Genomic DNA, 12,655 nt, shown 5'->3' with positions numbered 1-12,655 from the left:
TATTTCTCTGATGGCTAATTTTATCAGCTAAATAGGCTTGTCACTAAAGCTATCAGCTGTTTTACAAACCACTTCCCATGTTAAAAAAAAAACACACAACTTTACGTCTCTCAGTGAAAAATTTGAAAAGCCCAGGTAACAAAGGCTATTGTGCTGAAAAAGTGGGGCCTGAGACTTCTGCAGAGAAGGAAGGAACTCTCTAGAATAAGCCACTGTGGAGGCAGTATAGAATATGTGCTTCTGTTATTCCTGCCCTTTGACCCATTCTCTGAGCTCTAGGCACAGGCTCAAAGGTGAGCAAGGTTTATATAGAGCTATGAGCTTTGCTCAGGGTTCTCAGCATCAGGACCAGACCAAGCCAGGACAGGAGATGATTTGCTTCACTCCCAACCCTCTGTACCCACAAAGCCTGCCCTCGCTCCTGCACGTGAGCACAGACGTGTGTATCCTTCTACCTTCTCTGCCTTAGACATGCATAGAGCTTGGGTGGGGATTGTCATCTTTTTCTTAGGGAAACTGGCCAAGGACACAGTCTCTTACAGGGAGGATTTTGGTGACTGAAACTGTGCCTCCCGCTATACAAGAGGGTTGTGAGCCCACCAGCTTCATTTTATAGGTTAGGTGACTGTATAGCGACTCTTTCTCTTTAGGGGTCCCTGTAGAGGGACTAATAAAGCCTAGCCTGGCAATCTTGAGCATCAGAGTCAAAGGACATCATGTATTTGATGGTGCATTTGTAAATAGTGACCGTTACGGAAATCCATTCAGGAATATTTGTATTCTCATACACCAAGAGCCTCCATACATGTCACTCAATTAAACTGCTCCCTCACAGCACCCATGCAATAACAACTTTGTGGGCTTCATATTTTCAATGAAGAAGCTGGGTGCCCAGGAGATAGGGGGGAAACAACAGTTGCTGGTGAAGCAAAGATCGGAACCAGCTTGCTGGCGACTCCCATAAACAAACCTTTGGCACCCTTAGTCTGCCGCCCATTGGATGCTTCTCTTGGGAACTGATCCTTTCCCAGGGTCTAAGCTGTACTAAGGAGTACACGGGTACCATGGGACTGCTTTGGCCCCAAGTCACCCTACAGTGATCCCCAGACCATCAGGATTTTCCCAAAATCTCAAGGTGAGTGTGGCCGGGGAGGGAGCACTCCACTTCCCCTGGGATCCTACAGAGGTGAACACTAACTCCCTAAGTGTGCCAGGTTGCACTAGCTTGGGCCACATGCTGTCGCAAGGCTGGAAGGACAAAGAGCAGATAGGATGGGGCTCTGGACTCTGCTTCTGAATTGCAGCAGGAGCCTGGGCATCGGCAAGCATGAACTCTCAGAAGTGGTTGTAAGATGACTCAGAAGAACACAGTGCCACATCGACTGAACCACTAACCTAACATGCCATTGATAATTGAAATAGCCAGGACTGAGAGAGAGATGGGGGCTGGTCCACACTGCCTTCCTGAAGGACGGCCCACCAGCCACTTCCTCTGGCATCCATCCAGGGGATGGATCTAATCTAGAAGGGATTAGAACTCTGGCTGCTGTCCTGTCAGGGAAGAGCATGCGTAGATAGAGGCCTTCACAATTGAGGGCTGTGAGGAGAGTGCACATGCAGCAACAGATGCAAAGAGCTGGCCAGGGTCCAGAGGCAAGATAGACTACGGAGAGTCTTCCCCCAACAGGGTCCTTTAAGCTCCCCTTTCCTCACAGGACTCTGAGGAATAAAAAGGTGTCAAACGGTTGGAAGGGATCATGAGGGAAAATAGTGACTCTTCTCTCCAGACCTGAGCTTTCATGTGATGTGTGTGTGTGTGTGTGTGTGTGTGTGTGCGTGTGTGCGCGCGCACACGAGTGCGCACATGCGCATGTGTGCAAAGAGCCCAGAGACTGGCATTTCCTCAAGCTCTGTGACACTCTCTTTCCATGGGCCTCAGTTTCCTCACCTGTCAAATCCTAGACTGGACCAATGCTGTCACAGGCTTTTCATCTAAGGTGTGAAGGGCTCTGGGGCATGCTGGTTGTGGCCTGTGGTAAGAAATGAGATGCCACGAAGCAAAGAACAAATGAATTTTTATAATAGAGAAACCTAACAGCCTCAGCTAGGTGGTCAGGCCAGCATCCGGCTGATAGTGTGTGCCCTTGTCATTCTGGGTGAGAATAGCACCTTACCTCTACAGGCTTCCTTCCAAACAATATCACCAAGAGAAAACCTCCACAAATCTTAGTAGGGAGACCCCTACAAAACACCCAGCCAGTGCCCTCAAAACCATCAAAGTTGTTGAGACAAAGAAAGAGTGAGGCGCTGTCATAGAGAGGCCCCTAAGAAGACAGGAGGACCGAAATGGACCGTGGACCCTGGAATGGATGTAATTTGAATACATACAAACATCCAGTATTGGATCATTCATTGTAATTAATGCTACAAATACAAGATATCAGCAACGGGTGACCCTGCACAGGGTCTGTGGGAACTCTGTAAACCTAAAACTACTAAAACAAAACAAAACAACAACAACAAAAAAAACACTTAAAAAAAAAAAAAAAGAACTAGTATGCATGAAACCATAGCAAATATTTCTGTAAGTATATTTAAAGGAGTGAGCAAAGTGGGATAGTCTGCCCTGAGTGCTGGGGAAATGAAGGTAGGAGGGTCTTAAGTTCAAGGTCAGTCGGAGCTACACAGTGAAATCTACATCTCCAAAAACCAATCCATCAGTCAGTCAACCATCAATCAAACAAGAAACCTGTGTGGTTCACATTTACAGGTCAGTTTCTCTGTGTGCGGCACACATGACTCCCACTTGGAGAAGGCTCCTATTAACTATGCTCTGTCGGAGCTTCAGCTGTGAGAGACAAGAGCTGTGGCAATGACTAGGATGATGGGCTGCTGCAGCGCTGGGTGGACAGCAGGCTGGACGTTCTGAAAACACTATAGATTACTGAGAAGCCTGAGCAGCGCTTGCAAGGGGCTGCTCTTTGGCTGGTGTGGATCACGCTACCCCATGCCTGATATGCGCAATGGTCTTTCATCTTTTCTGAGACAGGGTCTCACTCATTATGTAGCTCAGGTGGAGAACTCACTACTTAGACCAAGCTGACCTTGAGTTCACAGGTCTCTGCCCGTGAATGCTGGCGCAGGCATGCACCACCAGCTCAGAGCAATATTTTCACAGAGCCTGAACAGAAAACACGTGGTAAGGAGTGGCCCCCCAACAAGGTGGGCTGGGAGAGAAGAGCATCAGAGGTGGGATGCCGAGATCTGTCCCTGGCTCTAAGAGGGTTACGTGGGCAAGCCACTTCTCAGGTTTATTTATAAAGCAGGTATGTGTGCAGGCCGTTTGAGTGAGCCCCCACTAGTCAGTATTTAAAGCTCAGAACCATCCTTTGAGGATTTTATTACTATCTCCATTTTCCAGATGATCAAAACCAAGGTCCCATCAGTGCCCAAGCCACAAAGCCACTAAGCAACAGGGCTGGCTTGGAAGCAAGTCTCTCCCTAATGGGTATTCTTGATCATTCTCCCACGCTGCCCCAACCACATGGCTGACACTCACTCCTCTCAGCGCATCTGTTGCCTGGTCAAGTCTCAAACAGTGGCTTGTCTGCCAATGAGGTGCTGTCTCTGGCCTGTGGCTTCGGAGATCAGTGGCCTGCTTCCTACTCTCTCCGTAGAACTGAGCCCTGATCTTCGAGTCCACACACTCCCCAACCCCGGCCCGGCCCACAGGGACCCCAGCTGTCTGTCCCGCTCGATAATCTTAACTAACAGGACAGGTTTCAGGTGCTTTTTAAATTAAAACAGTTCATTTCTGCTCATCTCTTTTCCAGATGGCACTACCTAGCCTTCCTTATTTATCACTCTTTCCTGTACAGACTCTGAGGGAGTTCCCTTCCCAAGGCCTCGAGGAGAGAGCCTACATGCGGGGAATGACTTGGCACAGGACACAGGATATGCGATATGGGATATGTGAGTTGGCCATTATGCCTTCTTCCTGGCCATGGAGCACCTGTGTGGATGACGGTGAATGACGGTGGCTTGTGGCAGGGCTGTGCTCTCTGCTGGGCGTCTGTATGTTTAGGAGGAGCAAGGCAGCACTGTGTTGACTCTCTCAAGTTACCAACAGCAGTGGCGTTTTCCTGTTGCACAGGGGACCAGGAGCTCCCTGACCCACTCTGGGTTGGTTTCTGGGTCCCACTTCCAGCTGGCCCCCTCTCAGTGTGCCAGACTCCCAGCCTAAACCAAGGTCTGCTCTTACCCAGGTGATTGCTCTTACCCAGGTGATCGCTATTACTCAGGCTTCCTGTCTCTACCTGTCCCCTCCTACCCACCCTCCAGAAGCAGCCAGAAAGATCCATGGAAGATGAACACTTCCACAGAGCCACTTCCTCTTTCCCCTGATCAGCCCAGAACCCCCCATCCACACCCCAAACCCATCCCTACCCTCCTGCGGCCTTCCCTAGTTCACAAGGGGCATGAGATCTGCTGCCCAGCTCAGTCCCCACTCTCATGCTGGGCCTCCTGCCTGCTCTCTTCCGCTCAGGTCAGCTTCTCTACAAAGCCTCCCCTACCGGGTCCCTGTGAGGCATGCATGGAACCACATGGTCTCTGTATATGCTTTGGCCACCAAATGCAGTTTCCCAAAGCTCCCAGGAGGAGAAGCCTGGACCATAGCCCATCTGGAATGGTATTTATGGTGCTTAGCACATGTCTGGCATGGAGCAGGGCCCTGGTGAGCAGGCTGGGTATACCGGTGAGAGAACTGAGTGGAGCTGGAGAGTCCCTTAGGGGCTGCATGGTTGTCTTTTCAGAATAGAGCCCCATAAGGACAGCCATAGCCCAAGGGACCCCTGGACAATGTGCTGAGGGTTGAGTCCACAATGGCTCTTCTTGTCCCTCAGAAACACTTTGTAAGAACAAAAGGCCATGTTCCCAAAGTTCAGAAAAAGAACTGGTTCAGACATTCCAAGGGGATGATTTGAAGATGCGCTCTCTCTCTCTCTCTCTCTCTCTCTCTCTCTCTCTCTCTCTCTCTCTCTCTCTCTCTCTCCCTCTCCTCTCTCTCCTCTCTCTCTCTCCTCTCTCTCCCTCCCTCCCTCTGTCCTCCCCCTCTCTCATGTGTCTCTGTCTCTGTTTCTCTCTCTCTCTCTCTCTGTGCGTGTGTGTGTGTGTGTGTGTGTGTGTGTGTGTGTGTGTGTGTGTGTGTGTGTGTGTGTGTGTACACAATCCTGTGGGGACATTTCCTAGGATCAATTTGTAGTGCTATCCCACAGATTCCCACATGTATCAGCTGTGGGAATTTGTGGCTGAGGAGTCGCACATTTACTGAGGTCCGCGGGGAGTGGAGTGTAGGCTAGGGCTGGGCATGGGTGGGGAGCTGAGCGAGGCCTATCTTCAGGGGCTGAGCTTGCTCCCTGACTTCAGTCCCCAAGCTCTGACTTCGTGACATTACAGGGTCCTCAGCAAGGTCTGGACAAAAACGGGCAGATCTGAACGCGTTACCCCTTGCTCCTGACAGATCTGCGTCAGTCTCTCCAGCTGTTCGTCTTGGACGGCCTTGGCCTTCTCGTACTGCTGCGTCACCAGCTCCATCTCCAACTTGACTGGCAGGACGTAGGCTGGAAGAAAGAGCCGTGTGAAGAGCTGGGCTTGGGCTCAGGGGAGGTAAGCCCAGCATCCAGCCAGCAGCAGCTTAAAAAAAAAAAAAAATCCAGGCACAACCACCAAGAGTGATGACATTCTAGCTTCCGTTAGAGTTGCAGGTGTCCACAGGACACATCCTGGCAGAGATGGGGACCTCACGTCCTGTGGGCGTGGGGTACAACTGAATGTAGACTTTTTGGTTTCTGGAGACAATCCATCGATAAAGGCTAGTTCTGAGGTAGGCAGTGGGTAGGGATGCAGAAAGACAGACAGACAGACAAACGGACAGCAGTTAGTTGAGGGGCTCCGTTTGCTTTGTATTTTCTTCTTTCATCCTTCCTGGCTAGGATGAGTGGTGGTTAGCGCTGGTGCAGCCACCTCGGACTCTGAGAAGCATGGTATGTGCAGCAGAGCGACAAAACAGAAAGTGATTTTTTTTTTTTTTTTTTAAGCACACTGAGTAGACAGGAAGTGAGTGACACCAGCCATTTTCGACAGGCTTCCATTAGAAAGAAGTAAGCTCAGGCTGTGTGGAAACCTGTGATCACCTGGGTTTCTCCTTCCGATTTTCCTGCTTCTGATACACAGCAAGTCACCGAGGAGAAAGGCAGGACTCTGATTATGGAGTCTCCATGATTTCTCAGAGAACAGTAGCACACCCCCTCCCCCACTTGGGGGTTAGCAGCTCTAGGACCCATAGAAGTCTCAAGATCAACTCCAGATCTTGACCTTGACCTCTGCACTTTACCCCCTAAGGTCTCACACCTTCCAAAGCCCAGCCCTTCCCAGTTTTTCAGACTGGCCAGTCACAGGTCACACGTGTCTCTTGCCACTGCATTCTAGACCGTGCTACACCCCGAGAAGGGCAGACTGAGTACTTACAGCCTCCAACCTCCAAGCTGGCCCTAACTGCTGTTGCCTGGGCTGTTCCTGAGACCAGTTCACACCCAGGGTGAGAATGGCAAATTAGCACTCCTTAGTTCAGCAAGTGTGATCTGAGGAGAAGAAGGCTCAAAGGATGCTGCCAGCCTCTGCTGGTGAGGAATGCGCAGCTGTGCACAGCTGGCAGGATCCAAAGGCACTGCTCCTGCTCTGAGGGAAGCAGGTGGTCTCACCGGACAGAGCCCAGAACAGGACCCTCTGAGCAGGAGGGATGAATCAAACCACTGACGTTTGTGTGTGTGTGTGTGTGTGTGTGTCTGTCTGTCTGTCTGTCTGTCTGTATCATACTATTTCTCTCTGTCTCTTTCTGTGTATATGTGTGTGTGTGTGTGCACCTCACTTTGTGTATATGTATGTATCTCTGTCTTACTGTTTCTGTATGTCTGTCTGACGGTCTCTGTATCTGTCTCTCTGCATGTGTGTGTGTGTGTGTGTTTCACTCTGTGTGTGTGTGTATGTGAGTGTGTGTGTGTCCTGGGCTTCAATCATGGTTCTGAGTACCAGTCATAGTGTGACCCTTTAACCCTTCTTTGACTTAGTTTCTCCATCTCTCAAGTGAGAAGAATGTGTTGGGTGAGCTCCTCGAGCCACCCCATCCTAAGTTGGGTGGATCCCCCACATTCTAGCTCAGTGAAAATGCTGTAATGTAGTGATAGCCACGACCAAGCGTGGAAATGAAGCACTGTCCTCATGTTCAAGGGGGAGGGGAGAGGCTGCCCTCCCCCAGGAAGTCATCCCGCTGCCATACACCTGTCAAGCAGATCCTTTTGGAAGAACTCTATCATTGCAGTCCAAGCTCAGGGCTGGAAAGAACCTTAGCATCCACTGTAGTGGTTCTACACTGTGTTCTGACAGTCCTCTGAGGGGCCTCCTGGTGAGGAGAGGGCATGGAGGTCCTTGGGGAGCACCGACTCTTTGGAGAGGAAGACAACACACCCTGGTAGGGCTATAGAGCTGGGCCTCCCAGCCACGCCCTTTGCGTTAGAGGACCACCTTTGGGTGCCCAGTGACTTGGGTCTTCTTTCATTTCCCTAAGATGACACCAGAGGACCTCTCTGTGTCATTACCCTCTCCACCATGTCCCAGTTTCATGACACTGTTCTTCAGGGTTGAGGTTTCTAGTCATATGTGAAGGCTGGCCTTGCATACACACAGTACAGAGTTTCATCAGAGCTGGGCGTGGTGGTACACACCTTTAATCCCAACCTTTACTTGGGAGGCAGAGGCAGGTGGATCTCTGTGAGCTAAAGGCCAGCCTGGTCTACACAGCAAGTTCTAGGACAGCCAAGGCTGTGAATTGAGACTCTATGTCAAAAACAAAAACAAAGGAGAAAAAAGAACAAACAAACAAACAAAAAAATGAAACCCTAAGAAACCCTCCAAAACCAAACTCCCAAATAACTAGTTGCATTGGCTGGGAAGTGAGTGCTCAGGTGTAAGTGTGACACATGACTGTGTAGGTCAGAGCAGCCTTGGATTTCTCAATGCTATGGGTCACATACGCCCAACCCTCATTCTCCCCCTGGACTGTAGCACTGAGTCCCCCTTTCTCAAGTGGACAGCTGCAGCACCTGCCTCCTCATGACCCCCCTCTCAGGGTACTCACCGTCAATGACCCTCTTCACCCGCCAGATCCGGAACATGATGATGAGGCTGATGGCATCCCAGGGGCTCCTGGGTCCGTTAGCCACAGTGGAGGCCACCATCGGGGCCAAGGACAAGATGATCACAGCCCCATCAAACACCTGAGGAAGGAGTGTACTTCAGTGTTCCAGGTCAGGCTGTGTGTCAGGCTGGAGAGCAGCCTCTCCAAATAGCCTGTGCCTACTGCAAGTTCACCCCACCTCCTGCTGCCTGCTGTTCCTCTCTCTGAGGCGGCCACTTCCTCCTGGACACGATCAAGCATGCTTCATACTCCTCACGACCTCAGCTCTTAGTTTAAGCAACTTTAGGCCCGAATTCCACATCCCAGACCCTGGGCAGACACTGAGGTGAATCCCACTGGCGGGCAGGAGCTGATGGCCACAGGGGCTTCTTTATCTGTGCATGTCAAGAACCCAGGGACAATGTGTCACCTCTCACAAGAGGATGGCAGAGCAAGGAGAGGAGGGATGTAGGCCACATGATTAAGCCGTAGTGGGTACTGACTTTCTCTATGCTTGCCCGAGCCGGGCCTTGTGTGAGCCGTTCTGAGGCCAGGCCCTCTGCGTAGGCCCCCAGGTTTGGGCCCAAAGAGTCTAACGTACAGAGGAAAATGCAGGTGACCCTGGCTACCTAAGCTTAACCTGGCCCCTGACCACTATGCAACTCACTGGCAGCAGCCGGGCCTCTGGCACTATAGCCACTTCTCCTCACGCCCCTCCCTGCATCTCCCTGGAGCAGAGTGGACACATAGGAAACCCAAGTGTCCACCCAGAGTGAACACCAGAAGAATGCCAGCTTCTGTGACCAGTGTGCCACCACTGGGTGATTTTAGTTAGGGTAAGTTTGTTTGTTTTAAAATACATCTCAAAGGCTCTTCAAATGGATTCAACTCTAACTGTATGCCTTTTTGTGAATTGCAAGTTTTTAAAGAAAATCCATTAGTTGGAAAATGCCTGCGTTTGCCCCCTCCCATCCTCCACCTCCTCCCACCCACCCAAGTGGCACCCTGTGGTCAAATGCATGCTGGGCAGAGCGGGGCTCTTATGATATATGAGAGTCTTTCCCAGTTTCTAGCATCTGGGGACAGAAACTGCTCATACCTCTATTTTGTTTTCGATGTAATCCCAGATCCCCAGCACCACAATCCGTACAACGGTCTGGGGACAAGTTTTAAAGAAAGAAAATAAAAGCGGTTATTGTTCTTTCACCAAAGAAGGTTCCAGTGCTCAGATCTGGAACTCTGTTTCCATGCTCAATAACAAGTAACGTTCTTCTTCGTCCCCTGTGAGGCTCAGTCTGCACACCCTCCTCATCCCCCACTATAAGAGCCCAGTTCCAGTACAGTGGTGGCCTTGCTTTCTGTGGCCTCTTTGTCCTCAGGCCCAGCCCCTCCCTCCACCTGTGTGCTACCCCCTCAGTATCCCCCATGCCAGGTTCATTGAAAGCCCTTCAGCACATACACAATATATGCCAAATCCCTTAGAGTGAATGGTACCCAAGAGTCTGCATCCCTCTTCAGCATCCTCTCTTGTCCCTCCTGTCATGACAGACCCACGTATACATCTGCAGACTCTCTCTGATGCTACCCATCATGGCAAAGGATGAGAGCTGATTCTCTACAGATCTCTCTGTCCTGAACTAAGTCTTATACAAAGCACAGAGCTAAAGACTACATTTCCCAGCTTTCCTTGTGTTGGTGGGGAGGGTATGACTAAGTTCTGGGCAATGGCTGACTGTGGATAATTTGGGGACTTAGCCCTGATCACTCTCCTCTCTCCCTCTTCTGGAATGTGGGTGTGTAGGCAAGGTGGTGTCTTCTTTCAGTGAAGAGGGGATAAAGAGAAAGGCAGAAGCCTGCTTGGTCTTCACCATCTCCAAGCCCACACATGTGCCTTAATTCCTTCCAGTCTTAACTATAAAGTGTAAGAAGAGCTCTGGTGGGGTTGGGGGGGGGGGTCCCAGATCTCTTAACATCACACACAATAATGGTTGACTGTGTCTTTGAGCAAGGTCTTCTCTGGGCACCACTTTTTTTTTGTCGCTGCAGAGGTGGGTTAGATGACAGTTTTAGATTGACGAGAGTAAGACCTGCCATCTAGGTTATGCCAACGAGAGCCAGGTGCTGTGCCATTCCTTCCATGCGGGTCTCATCTAACCAAGAGGAATGAAGGCTAAAGAAGTTGTCCAAGGTCCTAGGCAGCTGAGATGAAGATGCTATCTGGACGGGAGGCCTCCCTCGCTACACAGCGTCCTCAGGCCCGGTAGGAACACCACAAGCTCTCCTGGCTTCTTTTCTTGCTGCCTGATCCCTCCTACTGTGCTAGACCTGGAATTTGGTAGCTTTTCTCTTTTGAAATGTTATATCATTTCATACCCACCCTCAATGCCTGGGGCTTTCCCAGAAAAAAAAAAAAAGGTCCAGGGTGGAGAAAGGAAATGGCCGGAGCCGAATGTGATCTCTGGGATGGCTGCTGTTGCCGGGGTTCTAGCTCTTTAAGGGACACTGTAAAACATGGCACCATCTTACCCCCTTTAGTGCACATTTCTCCAAATTAAATATGCTCACAAGTCTCCCAGTTATGGTCTGGGAACTGAGACCAGATTTGGTGGTCAGGTGCACAAATGGGCCACCAAGGAGGTCAGACAGGAGGCTGGTGCCTGAACTGTTCTGCTTGCTTCCCTGGTACCACAGTGGCCTGCAAAGCTAGATGCCCACATCCTTCCTGGGGTATCAGGGCACCAGGGGTATCTGTGCCCTCCAATCATGCCTGGCCACACCCTTTCCCGCCTCTCTAACCTACATTCTATAGCTTTTCCACTAAGACAAACTTTATTGCATTTTACTTTGAGACAGGATCTCACTGTTTAGCTCCAGCTGCTCTAAAATTTATAATGTAGACCAAGCTGGCCTCAGACTCACAGAGATCCACCTGCCTCTGCTTCTGGAGAGCTGGGATTAAAGGCGTGCCCTACCATGTCCCCAGCCTTGCTTTTAAGGAAAGCATAGCAGTTGTTCTCATGTGAGGCTCCTGAGGTGGAACAGAGGTGGTCAGGGCTGGGGAGTATGCTGTTACTGTTGAACAGTGGCTGTTGGGACTGCCTGGGTACAAATGAGACACAAGCAGTTATCAAGGCTGTCTGCTCTGTGGCCTCCCAGTCCTTTCTCAACATAACCGTGACAGCAGAGTGTTAGGTCCTGTTTGTTCCTGGGGCCAGGTCAGCAAAGATGTTTTCCTAGGAGAAGGCTGAGCAGTTGGAACACTCCAGATCAGGGGTTATTTCTAGACTCAGAGATGGGGGACGGATGGTCAGACAGACAGACATTCATGGTTGGGCTGCACAGCACAAGCCATCCCACTGTTGTAATTCCTGGCCCAGAAACCTGGTGAGTTGGCCATCGATGTGAGCGAGGACTTCTGTTGACTGTGCCCTGTGAACAGCTAGCAGCACCTTCCAGCTTGTTTAGAGCAACTATCTTCACATTTGACCTGCCAGCTTCAAAAGGTCATTGCCAAGGTCACTGGCAAATCAAAAGGCAGAAATGAGATTTTTGAAGAGTAATTTCTCAGAAACATATTTAGTGGATCCACTCCTTTGGTGGTTGAGGCCACAAACAGAATAAGATTTCCATGCAGATTCTGTGCCCAAGAGGCAAAGTAATCCAGTTCGGGGCATAGCATAAAGTGGGATGCAGGATGGAATGTTCCTAGAAATCTCTAGACTCAAGGCAGGCCCTTGAGGTCCTGGGCCTCAGAACCTAACAGCTGCTCAGGCATCTCCATGGTGCACCTGGCAGAGCCTTCCAGCAGTTGGAAGTGCTGTCCACTGTGCAGGGCAGATGGGCACAGGTGAGGGACGCACAGGTTCTCATGGCTCCAGGCGGCAGGTCTAGAGCCTGACTCTCCCATGTCACTGTGAAACATGGAGAGGGTGAGAGAAGATAGTCTTTACCCCAAAGTCTGAGCAGTGGCCTCACCTCAGGTAGGGTCAGGAAGGTAGCCCATATTCTGGGACAGTTTCCCTATGTTGACGCTCATGAAACAACATTCAGAGAGGGGTAATGACTTGTCCAAGGTCACACAGTATCTTAGTGACTGAACTTACTCCCTCACAAGACTCCGAGAGCAAAGAGAATAGTACCACATACTGTCATCTCCTATCTGGTGACTGAGGCTCCCAGGGCCCTCCTGAGACAAAGCACAGGCAGAAGACGGATCCCCTGAGGAGCCAAAATCACTAGGAGGCTGCTGATGTAGAAAAAGAAGCGAATGGCTCAGTTTGGTTTGACAACAAACTTCACGTGACCAGCAGCCAGCTCGGGGCTGCCCCAGGCTATCTCTGGGAAGCTGCTTTCAGAGGAGCTCTTACAGCTGACATGAGAAGACACCTGCCTGGGGCAGTTAAGGTGGCTCAGCAGCTAAAG

General features: G+C 50.6%; 1 protein-coding gene across 1 annotated transcript in view; it reads right to left on the bottom strand.

Annotated features, from left to right (window-relative positions):
• Tmem266 (transmembrane protein 266) overlaps positions 1-12,655 on the bottom strand; it is a 116,972-nt gene that overhangs the window by 16,507 nt on the left and 87,810 nt on the right. The window contains exons 6-8 of the mRNA XM_051156487.1: positions 9,333-9,389; positions 8,195-8,333; positions 5,506-5,621 (exon numbers count right to left, since the gene is read on the bottom strand). Coding sequence (XP_051012444.1) covers positions 5,506-5,621; positions 8,195-8,333; positions 9,333-9,389 — 312 coding nt within the window. The remainder of the gene's footprint in view (positions 1-5,505; positions 5,622-8,194; positions 8,334-9,332; positions 9,390-12,655) is intronic.

This window comes from Acomys russatus, chromosome 14 (assembly GCF_903995435.1).
Source record: "Acomys russatus chromosome 14, mAcoRus1.1, whole genome shotgun sequence".
NCBI lineage: Eukaryota > Metazoa > Chordata > Mammalia > Rodentia > Muridae > Acomys > Acomys russatus.
Note: the sequence above shows the minus strand (reverse complement) of the source record. Positions and strands in the feature narration are given on the sequence as shown.